At 38.0% G+C, this 16,247-nt stretch overlaps 1 protein-coding gene across 2 annotated transcripts in view; it reads right to left on the bottom strand.

Annotated features, from left to right (window-relative positions):
* Nucleotides 1-16,247, bottom strand: part of STK4 (serine/threonine kinase 4) — a 113,437-nt gene that overhangs the window by 78,259 nt on the left and 18,931 nt on the right. For both annotated transcript variants that reach the window (XM_004062218.5, XM_055373052.2), the window contains exons 5-9: nucleotides 14,326-14,490; nucleotides 6,384-6,551; nucleotides 4,324-4,461; nucleotides 1,107-1,235; nucleotides 270-456 (exon numbers count right to left, since the gene is read on the bottom strand). In XM_004062218.5, coding sequence (XP_004062266.1) covers nucleotides 270-456; nucleotides 1,107-1,235; nucleotides 4,324-4,461; nucleotides 6,384-6,551; nucleotides 14,326-14,490 — 787 coding nt within the window. The remainder of the gene's footprint in view (nucleotides 1-269; nucleotides 457-1,106; nucleotides 1,236-4,323; nucleotides 4,462-6,383; nucleotides 6,552-14,325; nucleotides 14,491-16,247) is intronic.

Below are 16,247 nucleotides of genomic sequence, written 5' to 3'. Positions count from 1 at the left end.
TAATGACAACATTCAATGAGAAAATGGCTGCTCTGGTTCAAAAGCAAAATTCTTTCTCACTGTTGATGCTTTCTTGACTTTGACTCCACAGGCCAGCTTTCCCCCTCCCCAAACCTCCTGTCCCCATCGCAAACCTCCAAGTTTTCTACTCCTTTGGTTGTGACAAAAGAAAGAACCCAAGGCTAAGCCTGCATGAACCATGAGAATCTGTCTTCTCTGAAATATGCATGCTTGGTCTAAGAAGTCAGTGAATTTACTCAGAGCCTTACTTTTCATAGTTCCTTCCTCTTCCTCATCCTCTGCATTGATCACCATGGTGCCCAGCTGTGATGGCAACGTGTCATCATGCTCAATCATAGTATTGGCTCCATCAGTCATGGTGCTGGCTACTCGGACAGTGCCCATCTCATCACCCACTGCTCGAACCATCGTGCCAGAATCCATTTCATCCTCTTCCTGTAAAAGGATACAATCTCAAATTGGGGCTAATTTGACAAAAGACTTTGAGTTTTCTGAATAACTACTACTTATCTTAGTGAAAATATTTTGAGATTTAACACTTATTCAGGTCCTAAACTCACCTTCCAGAAATGAAAGCGCTGTTACTTAAGCAAAGAAGACAAATTTATCCACGTGATAATAAGCAGTGTATCTAACCCTAAAGGAATTCCTCCTCTACTCTTCTTAATAGAGTTTTGCGACATAGATCTAAGAAACTCATGTGAACATCTTTGGAATCTCAGGGTTGTGAGGAAGTCTATAAATGTAAAAGCTACATGTTAAGTATGGATCCCAGATTCCCCAAAAGGATATGAAAAGCCAAGTCCCAGACCTGAGCATTCTCTCTCTAAAATAAAAAGTTAAATTGAGTAAAAGATAGAGGGGCAAAGAGTAAAATTTAAAAGTGTTTTAGGAAGCACTGGGAGAAGAATACGCACAGATACAACAACCCTCTAGCATGCGTTGATCCAGGTTAGGACATAGTTACGCTGGAAGCATCTCCAGCTCCAAGTTGATCCAATACCTCCTACTCATCTTACCTGGTTTGGCAATCATAAAATAACAAGCATCAATGTCTGAGGCCCACAGCAATGGCTGCCACTCACTGAGTTTTCTTCATCGTCCTGGTCCACTTCCCGCTGCTGGGATTCCTGGCGTTTCAGTTTCACATCCATGGCTTCATTAATTAAGTCTCGCAGTATCGACACTCCTTTGGCACTCCTGACAAATGGGTGCTAAAAGAACAAAGTAGAAAATACTGGAGACAGTTTATATGGTGACGGTGCCAAAACAGTACCTGGAACACAGTAGGTACTGGATAACATGTGTTGAATCAATCAATGAATCTGATCTTTGTCTTTGTGCTTCGGACAACAGCTAAACCACACTCCCTTTATAACTGAGTAGAGCAAATTCAGTCTTTGCCTATCTTTTTCAGCCTGGCTGAAATGCCTATGCCATTTCTCTCTGTCAAATCTAGCGATTCTCAATACGGAGTATCATCTCCTGGAGGAACTTGTGCAAACATGTTGGGAACATGTTATAGCTGCCACAATGTCTGGTGAGCACAAATGGCATGGGACACTAGCAATTTTGCAAAGTACAGAACTGTCCTGTATGACCATGAACTGTGGCAGATTCTGCACATTTTTCAAATGTCTCAGGGTGTGTATACACCTTAGTAGATAATACTAAAAAAATGTTTTCAAGAGATATGCAAAAAGGCCAGTGATTTGGGAGGTGATTTTAGAGAGGGGAGCTTAATGGAATAAAGAAATTATTTAGAAATCACTGAAAAATCTACTCATCTGACTTGTTCTTTCTATGGTAGCATTTCCAACTACACATTTAGGTAAAAAGGATTTTAGTGCAAAAATGCAGTTGCTGCAGACATACTAAAACTGATCATATATATGTAACAGATTTTGACCCAAATATTATTCAATCACCAAAGATACTTGAAACAAAGGGGTATTGCTGAATTTCATTAATAAAAATTGCTTTATAAGTTTTTAATATTAATACCATCATATGTTTTTATTGTTTGTATTTGTAGCACGTGGTAAGAAATCTATGCTGTGAAAGTTACATATGGAAATTCTTTTTGGGGAATTGCCTGTTGTCTTCCAAACTTACTCCAATATTGTCCCCATTGTTTCTTGGCAATCCATTCTCTGTTCTCCATCACCCATCAAAGGATACAAGTTCCAAGTAAGAACTCCAGAGATGGACAGTATACCTCAAAATGTGGTCAGAATGCAACACAGGAGATACATTTCCGTAACATTTTGTCACTACCCCATCCAGGTAGAAAAAGAATTTGGCAATCCACTTAGAAATAAGACCCAGCTCATTTGCAATAGTATCATATTGCCTTGTTCTTTCCACTTAGAAAATCTGTAAGATCATATTCCACCTTCTGTAATAAGAGACAAATAAATCTGGCCTGTTATTATTTAACATCAGTTTCATGCTAGTGTCCACTCATTCTTTTTACTGTATTTCTTAAATGGCATAGTTTCTGATTTTCTTTTCTTTTTCTTTTTCTTTGTTTTTTTTTTTTGAGATGGAGTCTTGCTCTGTTGCCCAGGCTGGAGTGCAGTGGCACAATCTCAGCTCACTGTAACCTCTGCCTCCCAGGTTCAAGTGCTTCTCCTGCCTCAGCCTCCTGCTGGGATTACAGGCATGCGCCACCACGCCCAGCTAATTTTTGTATTGTTTTAGTAGAGATGGGGATTCACCATGTTGGCCAGGCTGGTCTCGAACTCCCGACCTCAAGTGATCCGCCTGCCTCAGCCTCCCAAAGTGCTGGGATTACAGGCATGAGCCACTGCGCCTGGCTAGTTTCTGATTTTCTTACAGCTCTTAAATCTAAACTCATTCATGATGCCAGGCACAGGTATCTATTTCATTATGTCTGCAAACTGGGTCAGGCTGAAGTAACTGCACGTTGAAAGCCATATTATTTCATTATAAATTATCTTTATTTTTCTCCATCACATCATAGACAATATTGATTCTTTTTAAATTATGGGCATAAAAAGGTTTTATTATATGTGAGTTTCATTCCAGAAAAGTAATAAGAGTTTTAAATATATACATTGGTTATAAAAAGGGGGCACTGGGTCTGAAATGACTGCAAACGGTTGGCCTAGCCCAATTATAATAGCTAATATTTATCACGTTCATACCATACTGTCTTCAATACATGTGAACATTGTTCAAAGTAACACACATTATATCATTTAATCATCACAACACATGAGGCAGGTACTGTATCCCCATTTCATAGATCACAAAACTAAAAGAACAGAGAGATTAAGTTACTTACCCAAGATCACAAAGCTAGTAAATTGGGAGCCAGGATTCAAACCTGGGCAATCTGACCAGGATCCAAGCTCCTAACCACTAAGCATACTGCCTGCCACATGCCACCTGTCCTTCAAGGACCAGGCCTAGAAGCTACCTCCTCCAGGAAAACACTTTTTGCATCTCCAGTCCAAAGAGGCCTTCTCCCACCCTGAACTACAACAGTACCCACCACTGCTCTTAATTCTTTGTCAGACTTCGGTAGACTTGATGGTACCCCTGCTTTGGAATAAAAAAGGCTCAAGTTCTAATACTGACTGTGCTATTTACCAGCTGAGTGACCCAAAATGAGTAAACCTCCCTAAGTTTCCATTTTTTATTTATAAAACTGAAATAATACCCGCCCTTCACAGGGTCTATGTGATGATTAAATGGCACATGTGCAAAGTATGTGGCGCACAGCAGGTACTCACTAAATGTCAGTTCCCTTTCTCTAATCCCATACTGCCCTGTATTTTCTTGCATTATTGTCTTGTTCGATGATTTAACATTCTTTTCTACTCAAATAGATTCAAACCTCCCTAGAGGTAGAGAATGTCTTAAACTTCTTTCACTTTGTTTTTCGAGATAGCGTCTCACTCTATTGCTCAGGCTGGAATGTAGCAGCACAATCATGCCTCACTGCAGCCTCAACCTCCTGGGATCAAGAGATTCTCCCACCTCCCACCTCAGCCTTCCAGGTAGCTGGAACTATAGGCATGCGCCACCACACCTGGCTAATTTTTTGCATTCTTTTTGTAGAGACATGGTTTCACCATGCTGGCTGGCCTCAAACTCCTGGGCTCAAGCAATATACCTGCCTCAGCCTCCCAAAGTGCTACGATTACAGGCGTGAGCCACTGCACCCAGCCTGCCTTATACTTCTTTACTATCTCCACGTAGGTGACCTCATGGCATCTTTTGGTCAGCATGTAAATGAAATGGAGCGAGATGGCATCACAGGGTGATTCATACCTGCAGGAGCTGAGTGGCTGTGGCCCTCTGCTCAGGGCTCTTTACAAGACACTGTTTCACAAAATCTGTAAAGTTATCTGACCATAGCTCTGGTTTTCGGAATGTGGGAGGAGGATTTGTAGGAATCATGAAGATTGCCTGGTTAGAACAAACAAACAAACAAAAAGATCTGGTAAAATAAAAGTAATGCTCCAATAAAAAATACATCTGGAATTACATTTGAAGCTTGGTAAATATTTTTCACTTACCCACTGAGAAGCTCACCCAAATTCCAACAAAAGTCTAAGCATCTGATGGTTAAAGAACCTGATATATCTCCCTCTCTCCTTTTCCCTCTCTCATATATGGGTCTTGTTCCCTAAACCTCACAACATCAATCAAGCTTTTTTATTATTATTATTTTGGTAACCACAGTACATTGCCTTTCAAAGTAGAAAGGCGAGACCTAAGAGTATCTACATCCTAAAGATAACCTTGGCCCCATAGTTGTCAAGTTTCCCTGCCTCTTAAAAGTTATTACCACCCCCAGATGTCAGCAGCAACTACACAATAAGGTCATCAACCAGAAGTCCCAAAAATCACAATGGGGTCATTAACTTCCAAACTAAGCTAAATCAACGCATGTGTGAGGGGGAAAAATTAAAAATTGGCCCACTATGTTGCAGTTACATTCTACTATGTCCAAAAATAAGACTATTATTTATTAAATTTCCAATTTTAAAAAAGCCATGTTTTTTGAAAAGTAAAACACTATACAAATCAGCAGCTTAAATTATATTCTTTAAATCTAAAATTGTAACTAGTAAATCTCCTCACTCCTTCTCCCAAAAAAGAGGGAGGACTTACCTTGGGAACATGAATTTGTATAAGTCTTTTAATAGGAGAATTAATTAATCAGAGAAGAGGAAGAGCTGTGGTAAGGAAGGATGGAGAGGACCACAGAGCCCCTGAGGAAGGCAGGGTTGGCGGGGGGGGGGTGTATTACAACAGTGCTGTGATGAAGGGTTCTGGGACAGTTAAGCCTGGGAACTGCTTAGGGTGTGAGCACTGGAAGAGCTTCACTGGAGATGCATTCTATGGGCCCTTAACATTCTAGAAGGAGACAGGGGTTGGAGAGTACACAGCCTCCAGATGAAGAGGATCTGGGGATCTACAAACCAAAACTTACAAATTCAAACACCTATAGGGGCCAGGCAGAAGAAAGACAAAAAATGAACAAGGCTGGGTTTCAGTGACATGAGTTCAAAAATACAGTTTGCTTTCTTCTTAACACTATTATAAGAAAAACATTAGAGAAATACTGTAATAAGTGGCAGCTAATACTTGGTGACACAACAGGGAATCATGGAGACTGATAAAGTAGAAAGTTCATACTCTGTATAAAGGAGACAACCACTACTCAGCTCTAATGAATGTTGACATGTTAAAATGTGGTTGTCTAAACTATTCAAAATGAGTGAGTGACAGAGAGAGAGAGAGAGTAGCACAAATCAAACTAAGCATTTCTATGGCCTATGTCCTGCCAGAGGGCTATCAATACACAACCTCTAGAATGGAGAGGGGTGGAACACACTTAAATTAATTAATGACTACAACTAGAGTCAGTAGAGGTGTATCATCTATAGCGACACTTACAAATTACACATAATTCATTTATTGTTTGCAACTTAAACAAGTAAGCCATTGAACTTTTTTTTTTTTTTTTTTTTTTTGAGATGGAGTCTCACTCTCTCTCCCAGGCTAGAGTACAGTGTCATGATCTCAGCTCACTGCAACCTCTGCCTCCGGAGTTCAAGCGATTCTCATGCCTCAGTCTCCCAAGCAGCTGGGATTACAGGCGCACGCCACCACACCCAGCTAATTTTTGTATTTTTAGTGGAGACAAGGTTTCACCATGTTGGCCAGGTTGGTCTCGAACTCCTGACCTCTGGTGATCCATCCACCTCAGCCTCCCAAAGTGCTGGGATTACAGGTGTGAGCCACAACACCTGGCTTGAACTTAACTTTTTAATGATGATCAGTAACTAACCACCCCACTGGCTTTCTGACCACTTTCTTACCCTCATTGGATGGATATCAGCATAAGGGGGCTTTCCTTCAGCCATTTCTATGGCAGTTATTCCCAGGGACCAGATGTCTGCTACACAGTTGTATCCAATTTCCTGAATCACTTCTGGAGCCATCCAAAATGGTGTTCCTATCACTGTATTCCGCTTGGCCATGGTATCCTAAAATAGAAAGGGAGAGAGACTGACACTAAGCTTAAAACTACTGAGATGTCCACAGAGGAAGTCTACAGAAAAAAAAAGAAGAAAAAAAAGAAAAACTACTGAGAAAAAGAGCCTTTTCCAACAATAAAAAAATGCCTTGTACTTGAAATACATATAAAAACCATACTCTGAGCATGATCAAGCAGGCATAGAAGAAATTCAAATGACAAAGAAACACAAAAAGATTCTCAATCAATTATTAAAACAAAAACTAAAATGACTGACAAAAAAGTTTAAATTAATAATTAATGCTGATAATAGCATAGAAAATCAGGCACCGAAATAAAATGTTACTGTAGTATAAATTGGTACATTTTAGTACATAAGTTGGCAATATTTATTCAACTTTTAAATATTCATATCCTTTGATCCAAATCTATTTCTTGAAATCTATCTTATGTTCAAGTATCTCAAACGATATGCACAAAGACTGTAGAAATGTCTGTAATGGAGGAGATGAGGAGGAAAAGGAAACAACTCAAATGATCATCAAAAGATAGTAAGTTAAATATAATAAATAACCATATACTGAAACACCATATTAAAAAGAAAAAAAATGAAGATATATACCTTTTCCTAGCACGAAAAAAATGCACAACATACATTACAAAGCAAAAAAAAGCTGTACAATTATATATAATATAGCCCTGTTTTTGTAAAAGGAAAATACATATAATAATGATGATCATAACAATAATAAAACAATAACCAATAATATGAAACGTTGTTATATCATAGCACAAAAAATCTGGAGTAATACACACCAAACCATTAATTATATCTAGTAGGCAGAATCACTAAAGATTTTTACTGTCTATCCTGTATACATCTGTAACATTCTGAAGGTTTATATGAGCATACATGTGCAATAAAAAAATTTTAAACTTGATATATAAAAAATAATATACAAAATATCTTAGTTTATGGGCTAAAGAAGAATATGTGGATACAGTACACATTACAGCAAATAACCACTTGCATACTTTCTCAGGATGGCATGGCCCTACTGAAAGAGAACCTTCCTACAGTTCCTATGTTTTAGCAAAAGAAGGATTTTTTTTTTTTTTTTTGAGAAAGAGTTTTGATCTTCTGCCCAGGCTGGAGTGAAGAGGCACAATCTTGGCTCACTGCAACCTCCGCCCCCGGGGTTCAAGCGACTCTCCTGACTCAGTCTCCCAAGTAGCTTGGATTACAGGCGCCCACCATCATGCCCGACTAATTTTTGTATTTTTAGTAGAGACAAGGTCTCGCCACATTGGCCAGGCTGGTCTCGAACTCCTGACCTCAGGTGATCCACCTGCCTCGGCCTCCCGAAGTGCTGGGATTACAGGCATGAGCCACAGTGCCCAGCAAAAGAAGAATTTTTAAACAGAACTAAATATGAAAAAGGACTTCCGATCATCATCACTGATATTCCTTCTGAAATGCCTGTGATTTAGGCTATGCCAGTCAGAAGCAAATGACAGGTCATTTAAATCAATCTCATTGTCAGTCCTATCTAAAAAACTAACACAGGAACTAACTTACTGCTTAGTCATTTCCTTAGCTCTGAAACTTCAAATTTGCAAGGGTGTTTTCAAACGGTGCTAGTCAAAATTGTTTTCACTGGATTATTTCAATTAGAAATGGTTACTTGGATAGCTAGAAAGTTTTTGAAAATTAATAAGAGCAATGAGTGTACACTAACCCCACTTAGATTTGTATTATAAAGTTATATTAGTACAATAGCATAGCAATAAAAAAATATAAAATCCAGAAGTTCACTATGGCATATGTGTATATGTATGTGTGTGTGTGTGTACATATATATCATATATATGTATATATAATAATCTGTTATATATACCACATATACATATGATTTATGATTAAAATGTCATTTAAAATCAGCAAGCAAAGAATAGATTATGAAAAAAAAAAGCACTGGGAATCTAGTCATTTGTAGAACTCTACACTTAAATGCCTACCTTATACTTTCACCAAAATAAGTTCAAATAAGTTGAAATTTTAAACATAAAAAACAAAGCCCAAAGAATACTTTAAAAAAGTACATTAGACACTCAGGCAGGGTGGCTCATGCCTATAATCCCAGCACTTTGGGAGGCAGAGGTGGGCAGATTGCCTGAGCTCAGGAGTTCGAAACCAGCCTGGGAAACATAGCGAAATCCCGTCTCTACTAAAAGTACAAAAAATTAGCCAGGTGTGGTAGCAGGTACCTGTAATCCCAGCTACTCGGGAGGCTGAAGCACGAGAATCACTTGAACCTGGGAGGCGAAGGTTACAGTGAGCCAAGATTGCGCTACTGTCCTCTAGCCTAGGTGACAGAGCGAGACTGTCTCAAAAAAAAAAACAAAACAAAACAGTACATTACCAGGCATGGTGGCACATGCCTGTAGTCCTAGCTACTTGGGAGGCTAAGGTGGGAGGATCACTTAAGCCCAGAAATTCAAGATTACAGTGAACTATGATCATGCCACTGCACTCCAGCCTGAGCAACAGAGCAGGTGTGCTGGCTTATACCTCTAATCCCAATACTTTGGGAGGCAGACGCAGGAGTTCCGGACCAGCCTGGGTAAAATAGGGAGAGCCTATCTCTATAAAAAATGTTAAAACTTTAACTGGGCGAAGTGGCACACACCTGTAGTCCTAGCTACTTGGGAGCCTGAAGCAAGAGGATTGCTTGAGCCCAGAAGTTTGAGACCACAATGAGCCATGATCATGCCACTGTACTCCAGCCTGGGTGCCAGGGCAAGACCTTGTCTCAAAAAAAATAAAATAAAATAAAATAATAAAAAATAAAAAAAACATAGATTAACCATTCTATAATGTTAAGGAGAAAAGGATTTTTTAAGCATGACATCAAAGACAGAAACCATAAGATAAAAGGTAGATGGATTTTTCTATATAAAATTTGGAAACTTATGTAGTATTTTTTTAAAAGCCATAACAAAATTAAAAGACAACTAGTAAACTAGAAGATATTTCAGCATATACAAAATAGGAGTAACAATTTTAACATAAATTTTTTTTAGTTTATCTTTTTTAATAGATTTATTTAAAAGATGCAACACTCGGCCAGGCACAATGGCTCAAACCTGTAATCCCAGCACTTTGGCACGCCAAGGGGGGCAGATTGCTTGAGCTCAGGAGTTTGAGACGAGCCTGGGCAACATGGTGAAACTATGTCTCTACAAAAACTACTAAAAATTAGCTGGGGGTGGTGGTGTGCGTCTGTAGTCCCAGCTACCCAAGAGGCCAAGGTGGGGGGATCACCTAAGCCTGGTGGTTGAGGCTGCAGTGAGCCGTGATTGTGCCACTGCACTCCAGGCTGGGTGACAGAGCAAGACCCTGTCTCCCAAAAAAAAAAAAAGTACAACATTCAATTGGGAAAACTGACACACACAAAAATGAACATTTACAAACGAATTTTTATAAATGGCCAATAATTAAATGCAAAAATATGTGAACTGCTTTGAGAAATAGCAGGGAAGATACAAGTTACTGCCCATTCAGCATTAGCAAATATGAGGGGAAAAGAGCACATTTATATACTGAAGTTGGAAACTGAAATTGTTCACTTCTAGAAGAAATTCAGCACTATGCATCAAAAGCACTTTGCCAATATACATTCACATATTTTCTGACCCAGATTCCAATGTAAATAAATTATCCTAAGGATTTACTCAAGGAAATGCTGAAAAATTTAGTTGCAAGAATGTTAATCACAGAGTTTATGTTTATAGTGGTGGGAAAACTCTAAGCAACCTTAATGGGCACCCAACATCCAACTGTAGGGAAAGAGTTAAATAAATCATGCTATATCCATACAATGAAATACCCATGTTGCCACCAGAAATAATATTACAGAGTCTCGGGTAAAGATGACAGCTTGAGCAAATACATTTTACTTTCACTATCTCTCAAAACTCACTCAAAAAGATACTAAAAGGATTGTTTTTTAAGAATAAATCTACAAGAATAAAAAAACAAAGGGGAAAACAACTACAGCCACAAAATTTTAAAAGCTGGAGAGCAGATGGCCCAATAGTAACTAACTGAACAGACTATCAGATGGAATCCTCAGTCAGTCGCCAGGAAAACTAGGAAACGACCTGATTTTAACACCAACCCCTCCAAAAGGCTTAGAAATTGGTGGCATCAGGCAGAGAAAAGAGGGGTGAAAACGGACATCCAAATAGGAAGCCTGGGTTGAAAGAGTTAAGAAGCAGCTGAGCACCCTAAACCTTCCTCTCCCATCAAGCAACTAGTGGGCTTCCCTTGCCCCACCCTGGCATTAGACTGGAGGTGTACTCTCTGGGGAGTGAAACCGAGGATCTCTAGACTATAGAGAGTGTGGGTGGTGGTGTGAATCAGGAACATTAAATGAGCATTAACATGTTAACAATCCCCACTGCCACCACCGCCACCACTTCCCAGAAAGCTGCCAACAAGGCCTACAGCCTCTAGACAAGAGACCGGAGAGGGGCCTAAACTTAGTAGTACTGGAGGTTTCACAACCAACAGCCAAGTCAGATCATCTTGTACTACAGTTTCAGTTTATTTTAGTGAAGGAAAAAAATCTCTTTTTTTTTTTTAACAAAACAACATACATGTTCACAGTTAATTAAAAAAAAAAAAAAAAGTCCAGCAAGGTGCCAGGACACAAGATAATATACAAAAATCAATTGTATGTTACACTAGCAATGAACAATCTGAAAATAAGGCAAATCCATTTAAAATAGCATCAAAAAGTACAAACTACTTAGGAATGAATTTAACCAAATACATGCAAAACTTGTACACTGCAAATTATAAAACATTGCTAAAAGAATTAAAGAAAATCTAAATAAATGGAAAGACAGCTTATGTTCATAGATCGGAAGACAATATTGCCAAAATGGCAGTATTTTCAAGCTGATTTACGATTCAAAATAATGTCTACCAAAATCCCAACAGCCTTTTCTGCAGAAATTGACAAGCTGATCCTAAAATTTATGTGGAAATACAAGGGACCCAGAATAGCCAAAACAATCTTGAAATAGAAGGACAAAGTTGGAACACTCACACTTAACCAATTTCAAAAATTACTTCAAACTTACAGTAATCAAGACAGCATAGAACTGGTGCAAGAACAGACATATAGGTCAATGGAATAGAATTGAAGGCATAGAAACAAACTCATACATTTCAACAAAGAAAAAACAGTCTTTTCAACAAATGTTGGAACAACTACATATCAACATATAAAAGAATGAAATTGGATGCCTATCTCACACCATGAAAACTAACTCAAAACAGATTACAGATCTAAACATAAGAGCTAGAACCATTAAACACTTCAAAGAAATCATAGGAGTAAATCTCCAGGACCCTGCATTAGCTAATGATTTCTTAGATGTGACACCAGAAGCACAAGCAACAAAAGAAAAAAGAAACTGGACACGACCAAAATTTAAAAATTTTGTATTTCAAAGGACACCTTCAAGACAACCCACAGAATGAGAGAAAATATTTGCAAATCATGTACATAAGAGACTTATATCTAAAATATATAAAGAACTCTTACAATTCAACAATAACAAGGTAAATAACCCAACTAAAAATGTGCAAAAGATTTAAATAGACATTTTCCCAAAGATACACAAATGTCCAATAAGCAGAAAAAATGAGTCAACATCACTAGTCATTAGTAAAATGCAAATCAAGACCACAAAGAGATACTACCTCATACTCACTAGGATGGTTATAATCAAAAACACAAAAAAGAAAATGTTGGTGAGGATGCAGAGAAGTTGGAATTCTCATACATCAGCAGGGAACACAAAATGGTGAGCCACTTTGGAAAACAGTTTGGCAGTTCCTTAAAAAATTAAACACAGAGTTACCATGTGACCCAGCAACTCTGTGTATCACATGAAAACAAAGGTTCACGTAAAAACCTGTACACAAATTTCACAGTAGCATTATTCCTAACAGCCAAAAAGCAGAAACAATCTAAATATTCAACTAATGAATAAGTAAACAAAATGTGTTACAGCCACAATGGAATATTACTGAGCAATAAAAAGGAATGAAGAATTGATGCATGTTACAACATGGATGAACTCAAAAACATTATGTTAAACAAAAGAAGCCAGAAACAAAAGGGCACATTATGTATAATTCTATTTATATGAAATATTCAGAATATGCAAATCTATAGTGACAGAAAGTAGATTAGTGGTTGTCAAGGGCTGGGAGGAGAATGGGGACTAACAGCTAAAGGGTACAGTTTATTTTGAGGATGATGAAAATGTTCTGGAATTAGACATTGGCAATAGTTGCACAATTTTGTGAATATACTAAACACTGAATTATACACATTAAAAGGGGAGAAAAATTCTGCCAAGGCAGGCATTATAGCAATAAGAACGCTGTAAGTCATTATTGGGTAATCAATCAATTACTAAAATTACTAAATGGAATGCATATATATATATATATATATATATATATATATACACACACACACACACATACATACATACATACATTTTTTTTTTTTTGAGATGGGGTCTCACTCTGTTGCCCAGGCTGGAGTGCAGAGTGCAATGGCGCAATCTCCCAGGTTCAGCCTCCCAAGTAGCTGAGATTACGGGCGTGCACTACCATGTCCGGCTAATGTTTGTATTTTTAGTGGAGACGGGGTTTCACCATGTTGGCCAGGCTGGTCTCGAACTCCTAACCTCAAGTGATCCTCCCACCTTAGCCTCCCAAAGTGCTGGGATTACAGGCATAAGCCACTGCACCCGGCCAATATTATATTATTTTATAGACCATCAGAGGGTGTATTTTTTCAATTTGGTTTCCTGACTAAGACTGTGGTTTAGGTAATATTGTCTGGTACTGTTTACTTTTGTGTTAACAACAAAACCTTTTGGAGAGCCCACAAATCATAATACTGAATAAGGTTCTGATTTATTTTAAATATCAAAGCAATTTCTGTGCTGTTACAATACCTGAGGCTCCCTAACATGTCCCAGGCAGACTTACAATAAAAAATAAAAATAAAAAAAAAAAACCATACATAACACCAGTTCTAAACACACATTATATATATTCATTCTACCGCCCAAGAAAACCACTTGATACGTAATATTTTTGCAAATTTTAGAGTATACCTATCTAGAACTATTTCTATTTTTCTATATATACTTTCATATATACTTATGTAGAATCAAATAATTCTAGACTTCCTATTTTGAAAACAAGTTTTTTTTTTTTCTTTTTTCACTTCCATGCACTAGTTAGGCAGGAGAAGAATCAAGAGACTGTATCCTGGACTCAAACGAACAGAGTGTTTTCAGTACAGTAACTGCCAAGTACTACCTGGAAGTTGAATGAGATGATGTTATGTCTTAGTCAAGGAAAGCAGTTTGGACTTAATTTTTCTTCCTCTTAATTTTTCTTCCTTTTATAAATATGTTGATGTAGTGCACTAGAGTAATCTATCATTTCTTGCTTTACTTTTCATCTTCATAAAAGTTGAACAAAGTTAAGCTATGTGACCTGAACCCCAGGAAAAGATCTAAAATAACCCACTGACTAGCTCTTTTGTAACCTATTGGCAGATTCTGTGATTTTTTACTAATACAATTAAGTCAAGTATTATATTTTAAAAATAGGTAAATAAAAGGAACTGCTTCTCAGGACAGAAATGAAAATTATCAATACAAGTAATATTTTTACTTACTGTAAGTTGACCTGCTACCCCAAAATCTGCAAGTTTTGCATGTCCTTCTGTATTTAGCAAAATATTTCCTGCCTTGATATCTCGGTGTATTTTTCTCATAAAATGAAGGTATTCAAGTCCCTTAAGAGTTGACTGTAATACTGTAGCTATTTCATCTTCTGTTAACTGAAAAAAGAATAAGAAGTTCAAATTCTATCAGTTTACATCAGCGCATTAGAAAAAGGAGAAAAAATCAGATCCAAACCTTTCTTTAATATAAACAGATCTTATTCAACCTGTGAACAGCATTTGACTGCTTATACCATAGATACACTGACCACTCCCAAGGCTATATTTCCATACCAGATCTCCCCTCAATCAGATTTATGTATCTCCAACTAGAATACCTAGCCAGCATCATAAGCATAACATGTCAAAATCAAACTCTATGTCTATCACCTTACCCCTCTCCCTCTGATCCTTCCAACCTACTCTACTTCTCCCACAGTCCTCCCTCTCTCAGTAAAAGGAAACTTTATTCTTTCAGTTGCTCTGGTCAAAAACCTTGAAGTCATCCTTGACTTTTCTCTATCTTCAAAACACTGTATATCCAAATACACCCTCTGTAATCACCATGGTCCAAGTCACCATCGTGTCCTGCCTGCACTATTCTCATAATCTCCTGACTGGCTTCTTTGCTTCTGCTCTTGACACTCTACAATGTATTTTCCACACAGAAGCTATAATTAAAATGTAAGCCAGAGTCAAAACCTACCAATGTCTTCCTAACCCACTTAAAATAAAAGTCCTTACCAAGGCTTTCCATGATCTGGCTCTCAGCTACCTCTTTAACTTCATCTTTTACCACTTTCTACCTTGCTCAATCTGTTTCAACAAGGGCTTGCTTCCTTGCTGTTCCTCAAACACTCTAAGCACACTCCCCTTTCTGGGACTTTTCAACTGCCTATTCTCTTCATCCTGATGTCTATCCAGTTTGCTTCCTCAGTTTGTAATCTGCCCAAATATCACCTCCTCAGAAAATGGAGAGGGCTTTCTTACTCCATTTCTAGCTCATACTCTATTCCCTTAAATTACCTTGTCACTGCAGTATACTACCATCTGACATATTACCCATTATTTATCTATGTATGTGGTATCATCCCTGTTAGAAACACAAGCTCCTAAAAATGTCTGATTTGTTTACTTTTGTTTCCCTAATACCAATAAAGCCACCTGGCACACAGTAGGCACCGAAAAAAATATCTGTTGAATGATGATAAATAAATGGAAGTGAGAATGCTAGAAACTAGTATAGAATATTTGATCTGTCCAATATAGACTTTCTGCAGACCCAACACCAGTCCTAAACAAACTCAATCTATCAACAAACTGTTACACAGTTCCCCTCCTGACAAACAACTCAGATGTGAAATGGAGTGTGCTCTGGTGCAAAAACTGTAGGATTTGGGACTAGGAAGACGTAGCTTTTACTCTTGGCTCTACTTTCACGTGACTTAAGTAAGTTACTGACCTTCTCTTATTCTCTTAGCCTGTTTCCCAATCTATAAAATAAGAATATAACTTTTAAGAGTGTCATGAAAATCAATTAATATGTCATAATTTGACACCTTTGATATTATCAATCAATATTTAATAAACACCAGGTAATATGCTAATAATATGAAAAAAAGTCAAGCACAGTGGCACATGCCTGTAATCTCAGCACTTTGGGAGGCTGAGGCGGACAGATCACTTGAGGCCAGGAGTTCAAGACCAGCCTGGCCAACATGGCAAAACCCTGTGTCTACTAAAAATACAAAAATTAGCTGGGTGTGGTGGCAGGCACCTGTAATCCAGCTACTCAGGAGGCTGAAGCAGGAGAATCACTTGAACCCGGGAGGTGGAGGTTGCAGTGAGCTGAGATTGTGTGCACTCCAGCCTGA

The sequence above is a fragment of the Gorilla gorilla genome, chromosome 21 (assembly GCF_029281585.2).
Source record: "Gorilla gorilla gorilla isolate KB3781 chromosome 21, NHGRI_mGorGor1-v2.1_pri, whole genome shotgun sequence".
Taxonomy (NCBI): Eukaryota; Metazoa; Chordata; class Mammalia; order Primates; family Hominidae; genus Gorilla; species Gorilla gorilla.
Note: the sequence above shows the minus strand (reverse complement) of the source record. Positions and strands in the feature narration are given on the sequence as shown.